At 49.3% G+C, this 15,769-nt stretch overlaps 1 protein-coding gene across 3 annotated transcripts in view; it reads right to left on the minus strand.

Moving 5' to 3' along the window:
• LOC135902758 (protein sprouty-like) overlaps window positions 1-15,769 on the minus strand; it is a 28,319-nt gene that overhangs the window by 4,935 nt on the left and 7,615 nt on the right. Inside the window, exon 1 of one of the 3 annotated variants that reach the window (XM_065432997.2) lies at window positions 5,433-6,370. The exons of 1 other annotated variant lie outside the window; for it this stretch is intronic. In XM_065432997.2, the coding sequence (XP_065289069.1) occupies window positions 5,529-6,140 (612 nt within the window). In that variant the 5' untranslated portion in view covers window positions 6,141-6,370 and the 3' untranslated portion in view covers window positions 5,433-5,528. Of the gene's footprint in view, window positions 1-5,432; window positions 6,371-15,769 lie in introns of those variants that run through there. One more of the 3 variants, XM_065432986.2, reaches the window with a different exon arrangement.

The following is a 15,769-nucleotide window of genomic DNA, read 5'->3' on the forward strand; positions in this document are numbered from 1 at the left end:
TGGCCATTGATGAGAGCGGAGTGCTTTGGATTAGAATAATTTGGACCACCTCGAATCACTTAAACGTCGCCCCTGTATGCAATTATATAGACGACCGTTTTCCAGTCCTCCCTCACCAGATGTGGCCGCCGTAGCCGGGAAATGGAACCCACGTGTAGTAGCTTCATGTTTGAAAGTGGGAAGGAGGCTGCAGCCACTGAACTGACCGCGGCGGGAATTTTAGTGACCAGATGTTACCGAAACACTACGACAAGTCGTAGTTGATGCCACATCGGCTGCAAATTTCTGTTTGCACAATGTTTCCGCCTGAAACCGGCTGTTGCGTTACCTTCAATCGGTGCAAAAAAAAGTACTGTACCTAAATTTGATAATATTGTGATGCTAAAACTACGCTTCGGGTCACAATGACTGACATTAAGTACAACAAAAATAAAGTAGCAGCGTGCAGCGCCACATTTAGCCTACAGCCAGAGTATCGGAGGGCTCCTAATGCAGCTTACAGTGGCTATTGACTTTGTATCGTCTACGTCATTTTCCTTAAACTTTCTTCCGAGGAATAATTTCTAACTAAGATAACATACTGGCATTACCTAATATGGTCAAGCAAGCAGACGAAGATAGAGGGGTCGTGGAGCTAACGCTTTTTCCAGCTGATGCATCGAAGCTATTTAAACGCATGACTTTTTGTGATAGGAAGTTGTGGTAACCGCTAACGGCATTTGCGATTATTCGTTTAACGACGCAGCTCCAGTCATTCGTGGGCTTCTGCATGGCCCTAAGGGACGAATGCCGATTCGTATTCACAGCGTAATACATCGCAGAAAGTCTGAAAGACAACTGGCAAGTTTGTGGGCAAACATAGCCTAAATGGGAAGAACTACAAAATCAAGATCTAAAGATAATAATAATAACCACACTGCGAAAGGCACACAGCGCAGCGGTCACTTACTGAACGGCTTCTTTTAAAAAGTTCGCACTAGGCAGTTCGCACTTTACAATTACTCGGAAGACATGCACGTTAAGGCGGATTCACAAGGTAAGTGGGCAGCGATACAAGATCGCGATGTCCTTTCTTTATGTTTAATGAATGGCACGCAGTCCAGTTCTCCTTCTGGTTCGCACTGAGAAGCATGATCTCTGCGCTTTGCGAAAATCAATGCTTAGAAAACCAGAAAACCTTAGAAAACTGGTCAGCTCAGTAGAGCAGATTAGCGAGAATGTGAGCATGACACCAAACAGTCTGCTTGTTATCGTTTTTTTTTTTCTTTTTGAAAATAAGGCAGTCAGGTGATCTTCCAGATGCAGTCAAAACACATGGTGGCAGAGTGACTGAAGCAGCCTCCTGGAGTTATTTTAACATAATATCAGTAAAGAGAAAACTATCTGCCGCCTATAGTTTCACGTAAAATTTTGTTTCTCGGCTTAGAACTGGGAATCTCTTTTACGAATTAAGGCGACAAAAGTTTCACGAAACGAACAATTGCAGTACCGAATCGCAGAGCATGCCAAGGCAAAACTTTACATTTAAACGTGCTCACGCAGTAACTCAAGTACCAGCTATCCTGTGCGAAATTCGGTGTCAGGTTTTGTTGTTGTTGCTGGTACTCGATTTGAAGCGACAAACTTATTTTCAAAGCTCCTTCCTGTGCGCAAGAATCACCTCCAGGGGCATTTCGGGATTCTCTCTCCTGCATCTCGCATGATTGTGAAAAGCGTAAAGCTGTGGTAAACGTGCGCCTCGTCCACTTCTCGGGAAAGTGATGGTGACGTCAATGAGGAGGAACAAAACAAAGGATCAAGGTAGGAAATGACGTCACGGCGCATGGAGCGTAGCCACCCTTTCTTCTTCGAGCGCCGACAAACGAACGGACTGGTACAGCAAGGTAATTTATTTCCGTCAGCGAGACATGCACTATGTTCGCGTACGAAAGGGAAACGCTATAGAGAAATACTAAGCTAAGCTAGACTGGTAGTCTACGCTTTCGCAGCGAAGCTTTTGGAGACAGTAACGGTCTGCAAAAGGTACACCGCGAAATCCGCGGCGTCACCGACATCGTGATTTCAGCGAAAAAGGAAAAATTAAGGGGGGGAGGGGGGCAAGATATAAAGCGCACATTGATGTCTGTCCTTCATGTTCTGTCCTTTTATCTAGCGTTTGAATGTACAGTGCTCACGGAATGAAACGCGACAGCGAGTATTTGGTAGAACCCAGCATATGTGCAGAGAACTCGAGAGTACCATGTCATGTCGCTATGAATCTGGTCACTAAAGGTGACTCTGACTCCGCTCTAAGTGTACACACCAAACTTACGTCGATGTGACACGAACTGCAGCCGGTACAAACGAAAGTCTGGGCATTAGTTAGCCCTAAATTGACGCGTTTCATTCCGTGAGCACTGTACGCGTCTGTTATTCCTGCAGAACTATAGCCGAGCAGCACGGGTGGCCTTTGGTTTGACCGCGGCACTCTGCTCTGTGCCTCGAGCAGACCTAAGTTAAGGTTCTGGGAGCCTGGCCTCACCGCTCATCAACCCAGAGGGCCACACGAGCGATTTGAGTGCACGACTAAAGAGACGCTGCGCTTTGTCTAGCGCGCGTGATTAATCCGAACCCCCTTGTCTGTTCTGTCTACAGCCCAACCTGTAGGTTAGCAAATTAAGATAAAAGAAATAGAACGTTAACCTCCTCGCAGTTAGCCTTTCCTTCGCGCACACAGACAAAAAAGATGCCCTACCAGTCGAGACTGACTCGGTGTTTCTCTTTATAAGTCGCTCGAAGGGCTCGCGACGCTTGGAGCGACTGTCGCCGTCGGCGCGTGATCCACCCACGCTCGGAGCCCGGTCGCCGGCTAGCCTCGCGCCAGGCATGGAAGCACACGAACGTCGCCTCCCACCCCCTTGATACCCAACCCCTTTTTGGCAGCGAGGGCTCGAAAGCGTGCGTGGCGTGTACGGACAGTGAACTTCTCGCTTTCCAGCGACGAGCCGGAGCGTGTCCACAAGCTTGGATCGGCCAGGGCTGTGCAAAACAATGGAAGTCTTCGATCGCGCAACTGAACACGGCTCACCAAGGCCGCCGACAGGACAAGCACGCGACGCCAATGAGCGTGGCGTTTTTGTTAACAGCCCGAGTCGGCTCGCGGTCGCGTACCACGAGCTGCCGCCGCCGCTCGGAGAACATTCGAGTGACCTTTTCTTCCGAACTTCTCTCTGCTGCGCGATGAACGCAGAAGAGCAGCCCGTAAGCGGTGGGCGTATGAGAAATGTTTTGATCGGATTAGCCCGTCCTGGAGAAGTCGGGCAGTACGTTATTAAACTACTGAGAATAACCGTAGAGTTTGGCTGCTTTCTCGTGGGGTACAGGCGGTTCTTAAAGAGCAGATGATGTTTTACGATATAGGAAGCTCTCAACTAACAGGAAAGCGAAATGATTTAGTGATGCAGCAAAACGAGACGGCAAAGATGCTCCGTAATCGGCAGTGATTGGGGACTGAGAGACGCATCGATAATCTTTTGCTATGGGAGCAGTGTCGAGCTCCTTGTAGTTAATGCGGGGGCGTCGTTTTTGTCACTCCAAAATGGCTGCCGGCGCTGAACATCGATCGAGGGAACGAGGAGGGAACATCGTGCCTGTTCAAAATATAGAACGCCGCCTGGCTCTTTAACCGATTATCCAGAGCGCGTTGTTCATCGACCAGATGGCTGGTTGGCGTATTCGCAACTCTTTCAAGAAAGCCGCATTGGTCCAACATGGGTCATTCTATGTCCTGTCTACGCCCATTACTGGAGAAACACATAGAGAAAAACAAAACAAATAAAAAGCAGGAAGAGAAGCTGTAATCCATTCGACCTTTGGATTCAAACGCTCCCTGGACTTCGCGTTTAGTTACGAAGACCACAGTGATTGCACAGCCCTGGCTCCTATATACAGTTTGACATGTTGAAATGCAGGCCCGACGCAATATCTGACCTAACGCGAGAAGGGCGTGCCAGCCGGATCTCTTTTTGTTTTCTCTCTGTCCTTTGAACAGCACACAGTCGAAACAACATCGTACACCTGAGAAGAAACAACGGGACTCGTTGACTGCTGCCATCTACAATGTAAATTAGACAAACGTAACTGCAAAAATAAAATAAAAATGTAAAACAAGCTTTGTTAAATACATTTGTACAAGGGAACAGGTTTCCATCATCATCGCTCAGAAAAGAAAAAGGAGGGGAGGAAACAATGGAGGAGGGGAGGGAAAAGGAGCGCGCGGCGAGCGTCGGAGCAAAAAACTGTCAGCCGAAGTTGTGCGCGCGCGACAACGAACGGGGCGCTGTAAGGGCCGCCTACTCCGTGACCCGCCACGTCACGGCCCAACCTCGGTGCGTGGGGCCGAGCACAGGGGAGAAATGCCATCAAAAAGCACGCTGGTTACACACGGGGCCCATCAGAGTTGACGACTTGGCTAGACTGCCGCTGTGATCTCCTTTCGCACTTGCAAGGGAGCGACAGGATTTTTTTTTTTTTTTTTTTCGGTGGAGGGGAAACTCACCGGCTCGAACATTTTGCGGGCCGCGAATTTACAGCAAGCACAGCTCATGGAATCACGTCGAAGACGAAGCTCGTCGCGTTCACGGACAGGAAGACATTAGTGACGGTTTAGGATCGCAGCGACGCGCCTGTTTGCCGCAGCTTCTCACAGGTGGTACCCCCGCGGGTGCTTCAGGCATAGGGCGGGAAAAAGGTGGCTGGGCTAACCGATCTCAAAACATGGCGGCCGTCGGCCCCGGTGTGTGGGTCGAACGGGGCTGAATTCCGCGCCCCGCCTCGATAAATGCGTTATTTTGGCGGCTCGGAACTGACAGTTATGCCCGACGAGGACCCTTGTGGGTAGGTTTAAATGCATGGGATCGACGAAGGGGCGAGCTACAGGGGGCAGGCGTGCTCGAACGCCTCGGGTCCTCGCCGAAATAAAAAATGTATATAGTAAAGCTGCCTGATGTATTAGGAAGACAAACGGAGTGCTCCGAAATTTTACCCGTAACAGAGACACACAGAGTAGACGCAAATCGTCTCGCTTCGCCGCGCACGGGGGATGAACATGGGGGAAGAAAAAATAATAATAAAAGAACAACTAGAGTAAGAACAACTAGAGGATGAGAGGCGAAATTGGCGAAACTCGCGTCGTCTTGCACGCATAAACTCTTCTACGAGGGGGGAGTTCCTACTGTACAAAATGGACACAAGGTTGAGACAGGGAAGGTTGTTCCACGGCACGCAGCACTCCACAGACGAGCGGCCGAGAGCGCCAGCGCCGAGCAGCATCGTCTGCTCGCTCCGCCAGGCAGTCGAAGCGGTGGCGCCGACGGTATTTTTGTTAGCACTGGCGGACTGATTGGTGGGGGGGCGCCTTATCTGCGCGAGATTTTGCGGCGGCGAACACTCACGCTTGTTCCAGCGGGGCACGTCGACGCTCGCACAACAGCGACGGCAGCCAGCAGCAGCAGCACACACACACACGCACAACGCCTCGCCCGCGAGGCCTAACGGCGTAATAATTCCTGCGGCTGAAGCAGCGTCCGGGAACCGGCGGCCTCCTCGGCGAGTTGTCGCTCGCAGCGACAGCCTGAGCGCGCGCAGGCCGCGTAGCCCAGTTCGCAAAGCTTGACGCACCCACGCAAGGGCCAGTAGAGGCAGAGGCAGGGCAGCAGCAGGCTGAGGAGGCCGAGGCAAGCCCATCGCGCGCAGCGCCGGTGCGGCGCGCACGAGCAGGGCTGATCGGCGCACGACACGTCCGTGTCCAGGTCGTAGTCCTTGGCCCAGTGGTAGAAGAGGCCCTTGGCGCAACACACGCACGAGCAACAGTCGACCAGCGCCCCGGCCGAGCAGTGAACCTTATCGCCGCACACCCAGCGAGAGGGCAGCGGCCGCGGGCCCTGGCACGCGTCGCAGCGGCATCGGCCGCAGCGGCCGCAGATGATGGAGTCCTCGTGGCCGGCAGCCGCCTTCTTGGCCGCCGCCGGCTGCTGCGCCACCACCGCCGCCGCCGCATCCTTGCTCCTCAGTGGGGTCTCGATGTAGTCGTTCTGGCGCCGGGCGACGCCCGGCCGCGGCTGTCCCAGCGAGATGAGCTCGCGCGATCCCGAGCGGGCCATGGCCGAGCGCTAGCGGCCCGGCCCGGGCTGCGCATGGGTTCCCGTTGAAGCCTAGGCCCAGCCCCGGCGGCGGAATCGTCGTCGAGGCCGCATCGCCGCCGGCCCACACACAAACACTGCTGCGCTAGGCCTAACGCCACCACCACGGTCCGACGGGGCATCCGAGAATGGTCGTCTCTCCCCTCCTCCATCCACGCACACACGCTCACCCGTCCTTCTCCTGGCGCCGCAGTCGCGCGCTCGGGCCAATCGGCGAGCGCGACCCACGTGACGTAGAGGTGACGCGCTATTTTTTCAATGGGACTGCTTTCCGAGCGTCCGGAGAAGAGGCAGCGAACGCTTTTCTTCAATGAAACCCTCTCGATGCGAGCAAAAACGAGCCACGCACGCGCGCGCGCGCGCGTGCGCCGCCGCGACTTTACCTGCGTTTCTCTGATGGGAGGCTCTTCCGCCCGACGCGCACACCACGCCTCTCCGCACGCCCGCGTTCTGCCGTGCGCTGGCCTTTCATGCGGCTAGCAGGCGGGCAGCGCGATTAAGGGGGGGATGACGGAACCACGAACGATAAATCCTCGCCGCGACTCGCCTCCGCGCTTAATCTTTAGTTTGCGCAGCGTTAAATCTAAAATAAAACACGCCCATCGCGCATTTAACCAATAGAGACGTACAAATGTGCACGCAGGTGCTGCGAATTAGCACCAGACATCCTAGTCGGATTCTCCGGGCTGGTTTTGTGCACGCGGTGCGCACTGCCCGGCAAATTCCGGCACACAACCGAAAGGAGCTCGGCGCATCAGAGGGGCCGAATGCGGAGGACGTGCACCACCTGGGCGTGTGCGCTAGCGGCGGTGACCGACAACACAGGACATGCGCTGATGATCGCTGCCTGGATGCGGAGGCCGAATCGATCAGCTTCCACCGCCGTCCGGCCTCCGCCCCAGCCTGCAGCGTCGGCCACTGTCGACGTGGGGCTACTGCCGGCTTCGACGCACACGTGCAGGATCTGATTATTGATGTGCCTCAAAACAGCAAAAGTACGTGCCTTCTAGTTGGTTGCACAGCTATTAAAAGAACGGTGCCTGTATTCGCAAAAGAAACAAAATGAAAAAAAAAAACCTTCCGCTAAAATTGTTTGTGAGAAAAAAATTCCAGCCAATACTCTGATGTTGGACCTGTTACTACCGAATGTGACTGGCCAATGACAAATAGCACTAGAGGACAAAGCGTTTTGCGAATTCGGTCCCTGGGTTTAATTTTAATCCTGTAGGCGAAACAGCCTCGTCCCTCGTCTCGCTACACTAGAGCCCGTTTCTTCACCAGCGGGCCACAGACAGCGTTGGATTGCGTTCATTGGTTCCACGTTGGATGCGAATTGGATTTCATCTTGCATTTCTGTTCATCACGTTTTATGAAATTGTAGACGGAACAATAAACTGATGCCCGGAAATATATAGGTCCCAACTTTTGATTGTTATTGCTATATAATGAGCGCCTCACAAGGCGACACCTAAAATTTTCAGTATGATACGCCTAAATTTGGCGCCAGAGTGGAGAGAGGAGCGGTAATTTTACTTTCCTGGCGCCACAAAGTAGATGAAACGCTACTGACGTCACACTTTTGAATCGCATTTGGTTCCCGTGAGAATCTGGCTGCCTCTAAACCGACGCTCGGACCCTAGAACTGGTTCCTCAACAGCGGAAAGCCATATATAGCCATGCTGAGCCAAGTTGTCCGATTCCAGCACATGTGAACTCTTAATCGAGAACACATCGGGAACAATGCATGTCGGATGAGAGCGAACCGTTAAAAGCACCGCAAGGAGTTTCAAAGACAGTCGAATGTTAATTATGACTCGGTAAATTGGTAATCCTTCGCTAATTATACGCTTCAGGAATTTGCCCGACAATCTTTATTAATGTCGGTGGTATACCTCCTGTTGCTGTTCGAAGTGGCGTTAGGGCAACGAATCCACCAAGCCCATCGACGAATACGTCCAGTAGTAGGAATGAAAGAAAAACAAGGGGTTTATTCGACATTAGCTGCACGGCTCCGGTTACACGGAAGCCCACTCCGTGCAGGAGCATGTTAAACGTTCGAGTTCACACCAGGACACGTCGGCCCAACTGCAAGAAAAGCCTCCGCTTTTAATAGCGTCGTCTTCCCTAGGCGTCTCGGCTAGGGAATCTGATGACTGTATCGCTGCCAACCACAATCGTCGAATCCGTTGCGACACCACGCCCATGCTATCGCGACGCTTCGCAGCATCCCCACCTCCGACGGTATGGAAGATGTGTAATCCAAGGTCGACGCCGGGTTTCGGTAGCATTTGAAGTTGGCCCTTTTCATCATTAGTTCAGGCTGTCAGGTAGTGGCGGTGGTGGTGGGGGGAAGGAGGATTCAGGGTGCCTTTTGTGTACCCGTCAGCAGTCGGTGTCAACGCTGCGTTGACTTCTTGGTAGGCGCTGATGGAAGGGCGGGGGTTGCCTTGTGGCAAGCGTCTAATTGACGTGACACTGCGCTGGATATGTAGTCACCAGCTACTTCTTTAGGCTTGTAGCGCAGCTCAGAACGAGCAAGAAAGGAAGGTGGAAGGGGTAATGAATAGGAAAGGTGAACAGGGCGAGGGCTCACCCTGTTCTCCGTTCCGATTCATTACCCCTTCCACCTTCCTTTCTTGCTCGTTCTGAGCTGCGCTACAAGCTTAAAAATGTCATGACATACCAACTCGCCCTAATTGCTGCGCTTTTCACCAGCTACGAAATTTAACCTCTATTCCTCTGTCCGGGAGGATTCGTTAATTACCACCTGACTTTATTTTATCTTTATTTAGTCACCTTCATTTTCTTTCTTTCTTTTTCTTTCCTGTTTAGTTCCAACAATGCTTTTTTTTTTTAATCGTTTTTTACAGATACCGCAATGCAGTCGTCTGTTCAGGTCGATTGCCCGAGAAAGGCGGACGGTATACTTGCACGACAAATCGTAATGTTCATGTGGCTAATTCAAAATATTAATTAATCTTGTTTATATTTCCTTTAGGGCACACGCAAAACCGAGCAGCAATGCAGTCATGCTGGCCTAGCAGAAATCGTAAGATTGGCACCCCTTCCGAGATAACCGCGGCCTAAAAGCGTGTTGCGAAATACATTAATAAAGCCCATTAACATTTAATAACGTCCGTTAACCTTTAACTTTTAACCATTAACATGTCCGTTAACAGGGGCCGAGTCCACCAAACTTTTCGTTTAGACACCTCGCCGGAAAAACCACTTGTGTTGCCTTTTATTACAAGTGAATTTTCTTTAATTTAAAAAACCTCTCTCTCTCTCTCTATCTTTTGCCAGTGGATGGCCACCTTCGTTATAATATGCCTAAAATCGGGATTGTCTGGAATTTTCTCTTACGAACAATTTTAGCGTAATAGCTTTTCGCGAACACGGCCGCAGTTTACCGAAAGCTTGCGTCAGGCACTTACCATAATTATGATACGCTCGGGCGGAGCGATTTCCGGCCTTGATCGCTAGGCTAAACCCGCCCGCTGCTACAACTCACCACCACCACTTCCACATGACCTGTGCCCTTATTCACAAAAAGTTCCTATACGCTAGAATTGTTGTTCGTAAGAGAAAATTCAGGCCAATCCCGATGCTGGACATATTATTAACGAAGGCGACCAATCAACGGCAAGCAGCACTTACCAACGAAGGGCCGAATTCCCAAAGCTCTTTGTTCGCAACTGGTCTTTGCCACTGACTGGCCGCTTTCGCTAATAATGTGTCCAGCATCGAGATTGGCTGGAATTTTTGTATTACGAATAATTCTAAGCGTAGGATCTTTTTGAGATGAAGATGACGTGTGGTGCTTAATGGCGCAAGGGCAAGTTCTGACCAAAGAGCGCCAAGAAAACTTTTTTTTCTTTAATACGGGAGCCAAAAAGCTTTGCGAATTTGGCTCCCGAACTGCAAGTGTAATTTTTTATTTATTTATTTATTTATTTATTTATTTATTTATTTATTTTTGCAGACTTTGGCCATGATTATCTCGAATGGGACACAAGTCTTGGGATTTCTGCTGAGCAGACATGGCTTCACCATTTGCTTGGCTTCAATATCGCAATTCTAACGCGTGCCCTAAAGTTATTGATTAAGATTTTAATTAGTACATATCTTTCATTAGGTGACGATTTGTCGCGCAAGTAACATCTGCATCCTCACCAGAAGAGGGTTAACCGAGGGGCCCGATTTTTATTAGTCATATCATAAGAAGCCAACAAACACTGACACCAAGGACAACATAGGGGAAATTACTTGTGCTTAATAAATGAAATAAAGAAACAATAAATTATTGGAAATTAAAGTGGATGAAAAAACAACTTGCTGCAGGTGGGAACCGAACCTACAACCTTCGCATTTCGCGTGCGATATTCTACCAATTGAGCTACCGCGGCGCCGTTTCCCCATGCACTTTCTTGGGTATTTATGTCCTAGTAGAACCCTGGGAGTGTTAGCCAGCGCCACCACTCACCTACCTTGGCGGCGGACGTGGAATGTCCTTTTTGCCGCAGGCGTCACGCGAACGTGATCTTTTTGGGTGAAGGCAACCGGTCAATAAACCCACACATACTACCTGAAGGCATCAATGTTGCCGGATTCGAGACCCTCGTAATGTAATAAGCGAGAAGAAAGGGGGTTAACCGCGGGGCCCGATTTTTATTAGTCATATCACAAGAAGCCAACAAACACTGACACCAAGGACAACATAGGGGAAATTACTTGTGCTTAATGAATGAAATAAAAATGAAATGAACCGAACCAACAACCTTCGGTTGTGGGTTCGGTTTAATTTAATACTGCGGCCACGGTGACATGTACAAGTACCCGTGGTGCCCCGTGTGTTTAACTGTTATAAAAAGAACACACGCGTTTTATACTTCATTTTATTTTAACGAAGTTGAAGCCTCCCACTAATATAGTATCTCTTTCTGAAGACCAGATCTTTTCTTTTTTTTTAATTCATGTGGTAAAGAGGTACAATCTGAAGAGGTAAAGAGGTACAACCTGAACGCGCGAGCATCGACCGGCCAGTCGATAAGCGCCGTATAACGGAGTACAGCGGCGAAGTGTGCGAGAATACGCCTGGCAGAGGGAAGCTGCATTGGACTGTGCATTGCGCGCACGCGCGTATTCTCGCACACTTCGCCGCTGTACTCCGTTATACGGCGCTTATCGACTGGCCGGTCGATGCTCGCGCGTTCAGGTTAAAAAATTGGGCGATTGTACATCGGCTGTAAGAGGTTCATTTTTTTTTCATTATATGTATTTATTGTATTCTCTTATATGAAGTGCGCATGCTGCTATAAACGTGCAGGTGCTTACTTAGCCATCATGTCTTCCTTTTACCTTATGCTTTGCTTAAGAGTAATTTCGCGGCTGGAGGGTAACATATTCTTTTGAGACTGTCCAGCCCCGCACACAAGCCTCTGGCTTATGTGGGCTGATTGTTTATACGTGTATATATATTTAATATATTACTATAATAATAATAATAATAATAATAATAATAATAATAATAATAATAATAATAATAATAATAATAATAATAATAATAATAATAATAATAATAATAATTATTATTATTATTATTATTATTATTATTATTATTATTATTATTATTATTATTATTATTATTATTAATTACTGGGAATGGGAAGTATTTCAATGCCCGATACCCACTCCCATGGTGGCGGTTGTATAGTTCCAAAGGGTGCAGGTGACGATTGCCGTATCTGAGCCGTTCGTGGATGTTTCAACCCTAGTCGACGTTGTAATAGAGACAGTGCCGTACGTTGAACCAACTTGAAAATTTGCGTTTTTCTTTCTTTCTTTTTCCTTCGGCGTAGTGTAGAGACAGAACACGGGACCGCAAGTTTCCCGGGGCCGCAGGCAGTCATGTCCTTTTTTCCCGATATGCTAACTCAGTTAAATCTATCGAGTATTTTTATCTCCACCGTACTGCACGCTGCAAGATAAAAGCAAAAAAAAAATAGAGAGAGAGAGCGAGCGAGAGAAAAAGAAAGAAAAAGAGAGGACAGGTGGCCGAAAGAAAAATATTCTTCCTCCGTAAGTGTGCACAGCCTTGAAGGCGCTTTGCACCATTTTAATTGCCGCTCAAGGTCACTTTACATCTTTTGTTCGAATATTAAGTGAGGAATTCCGCACTTCGCCTGGTACCTTCACCCTGCGGGAAATCGAATCGGACATTTCCTTGGTGCGCCAAGGGCCTCGATGGAGGGCATACAGCTAGTACACGCTGAAAATGTTAGATTTGAGTCTATGTCGGTTTCGTTTCCTCGCTATTCCGTGTTATCTGAATAGTGGTAGATCACCAACTAACTGAACAAGTGGAAGGCTTCGTCGCATTCGCTCTTACCGAACAATATGGCGCCTTTCCTGTGCCTGCAATGCCAAAGCACACCGATGCAGCACGGCGACTTCGTTCGGCCTTTGTCCATTACGTGGTCACACTATGAAGCCTCATTGGATCAAAGTAATCGAGACAGGAGACACACTTCACTATAAGGAATATCGCGTTAAACGTGGATGCACTCTGAAGTACATTAAACGGACAAGGCTGGACGCGCAATCGCGCCTCACTACCAAGAAACAGAGAGAGAGAGATTTATTTACAGTAAGGCAGAGAGGGCGGCCTGAGCTATAATTTGCTCTGGCCTGCTATTCTACACTGGGGAAAAGGGAGGACGAAAAGGGCTGATGTATGATGATGTATGGTGATTATGATGATGACGACGACGACGATTATGATGATGATGATGATGATGATGATGATGTTGTGCGTATATACAAGTTCACGGCGTTGTGGCACCTCTAAAGCCATGCGTGCAACCCAGTGGCTCGGCGAAAGGCTATAGCGGCACTTGTTATCAGGGCTGCGCTGCTTGCATTAGGCCAAGGACCTAAAACGAACTAGTACGGTAGCGGCCTCTTATCGACGTTCGCAACGGAAGAGACCAGTTGCTGTCGTTCTTGCGCGTACGCGGGACAAACGCCTCATTACCAAAACGTATATTGAAACAAAAGCGAACTCTACATAACGGCGACATGACAATGGCGAAATTATGCTGACACCCGTGAGCAGGCTGCCTCGACTCGGTTATCATCACATGGTCCAGTTAGTAACAAGGAGCTGCCGCAAGGTGGTGTGGTGTATTTCTTAGTGTATAAATTACATCCGAAAAATAACAACCGAATCTTTCCAAGGCAATGACGAGGTTGTATTTGAAGAAAAAATGAGCACGAAAGAGACCCGGGTAGAAAAAGGGCTGGTGCTGACAAATTTCAACTGGAAGAAAGCCAAAGAGAAAATTCCTAAGCGCACAGCCACAGGGCTAGACGAGGTTCTCGTTAGGCTGATTAATGAACTAGGACCAAAAAGTAAGGACGCTCTGGAGAACGCAGTGGAAAAAACTTTTTTAAAAGATAGACGAATACCATACAGTTGGCGACAAAGTAGAGTGAATTTAATTTATAAAGGTAAGGGGGAGAAAGATAGAATACACTCGTATAGACCGTTAATAATTACGTCGGTAAAGCTGCACGGTGCAGGTTTTCCCGCTTCGCACTTCTTTCATTGCTATGCGCTAGTGTTTGCGCGGGTTGATATAACGTATCCTTTTTATCATCATTTTTAGATTCACTTTTTAAAGCAGGCTTATTATTTTTCGCATATAAGTGACACGGTGTTGCCGAAGGCGTATACCGCTTCCAAGCTCTCCAGTTAGACCCCATTTAACATTACCTTACCTCCCATCTGCTTCGCACTTCGTATAAAGGGGAGTCCGGCGCCCTTGCACTTCGTACAATCTTGTCTAAAACGCATGAGTTGCGATCAAAGCCCTCAAAAAGCTTCAAAAAAACGCAATATTCCCAACAATATGATTTCGTTACACCGTATAGGGTAGCTGTATATTAAACGTAAAGCAGCACGGCAACACCTTCCCTCAATTTCGCAATTCAATTCACTTCATTATATTTATTGTATATCTCACTATCGTTCACTGGATACAGTCATAAGTATAAGCAAAGAAGAGAAAAAAAAAGAAACGTGATTAATTTTACAACAGGTGATTACATTCAGCGCACGGGTGTGGCGCAGTTGCAAATGTGCATTCGCCCGACAACTTCCGCTGACGGTCTCCCGCTTTCATGTTTTACGTTTACCGAAGAACGAAAATAGAAGCAAAAGTCGCGACATGGAAGAGAAGGTTGTTGACTGCAAGCCACCAACGCTTGCAAGGACATTGCAAGAACGTATAGCTGCGCTGTTTCAACGGCGGGAAAAAATTCGTACGAGGCTCCGAAGCTTTTCGCACAGTGTTGTTCTTAGTGGTCTCTTCACAATTATTCAACGGTGCTCGCACTGATCCGTAAGCTTCGTTACGATATTGACGGAAAAGGGGGGGGGGGTGCGACACGTAGAAAAACAGATACAGGAAGGGCTAATTTACAGCATATTGAGTATACTACCATTACATGCTACATGCTTCAGCACAAATTGACTTTAATGTTGTACCGCAAACTCGATCAAATTATAATGCTGCTGTTGCAATTATATGGACACTCTAGGCGAATCTGCGCCGTCGTCGTCGTCGCCGCCGTGACGTTCCGTATAAAGTCAAAGTGCGACAACATCGCGGCCGCGCGCCGTAGGCCGTGTAGACTGTAGGTGTAGGTGTAGGCGCCGTATATATAGGCTGTAGGTGGAGGTGCGAGCTAGAGCGTATTCTAGTACTCTAGTGCAAGCGAAAGCTTGCGGGGCTGAGCCGAGAAGGACGGTGGTTTGACGCGGCGATGTCTTCTCGCGCTCGCAAGGGAGGAAGGCGCGGAGGGTGCGCGTCGTCTTCTAACGCGCGCAAGGCGGGGAGCGGCGAGAGAGAGAGAGATAGAGAGAAGGAGATTCTTGATGGGAAGGAAAGGTTGAGGTATAGTGCAGCGCAGTAACTGTCTCTCAGCAGAGGACACCTCAACCGCGCTGCACAGGGGGTAGGGAATGAAAGTAGGGGGAGAGAAAGAGGAGCGGCGAGATTTTCGTGCGCTTGGTAGGGGACGGGAAAGGGGGAAGGTCAGTGCGCACCTCTTCTCCGGCAGGCTGCGGCGGCTGAGCCAACACCTGGCTGAGCGCGGCAGTCATCGCTGTCGCCTTCACCGACCAATGGGAGCAAGAAAACTCCTGCAAAAGGGTGTTCTGAGGCGTTTCCTCACGGACCCCGGTATAATCGCCACGGTCGCTTGACAGACGCTGCAGCTAACTGCGGTTTGTTTCAGGAACCAAGACGCGCCATCTTGAGTCAAGCGTGACAATCCCTCTCTACGGAGCTCCCCTCCTTTCTGTGTGCTAAGTGAACAAAGGTGCGGTAGTGATTGTGTGAGCCCTCGCCCTCAACGCGGATCCTTCGACGTCGTTGGACACTCCGACTGGACGAAATGAGGGACGGGCGGACGGCAGGTTTCCCTGGCCTAGGGATCTAGGGAGGAGACAGGGGATTCAAGCGAGCTTTTTCGGCTCCTCGGTGTGCTTCATTTAAGTCATGCTACATTGATGAGATGTAATGTTC

This window comes from Dermacentor albipictus, chromosome 3, assembly GCF_038994185.2.
Source record: "Dermacentor albipictus isolate Rhodes 1998 colony chromosome 3, USDA_Dalb.pri_finalv2, whole genome shotgun sequence".
NCBI lineage: Eukaryota > Metazoa > Arthropoda > Arachnida > Ixodida > Ixodidae > Dermacentor > Dermacentor albipictus.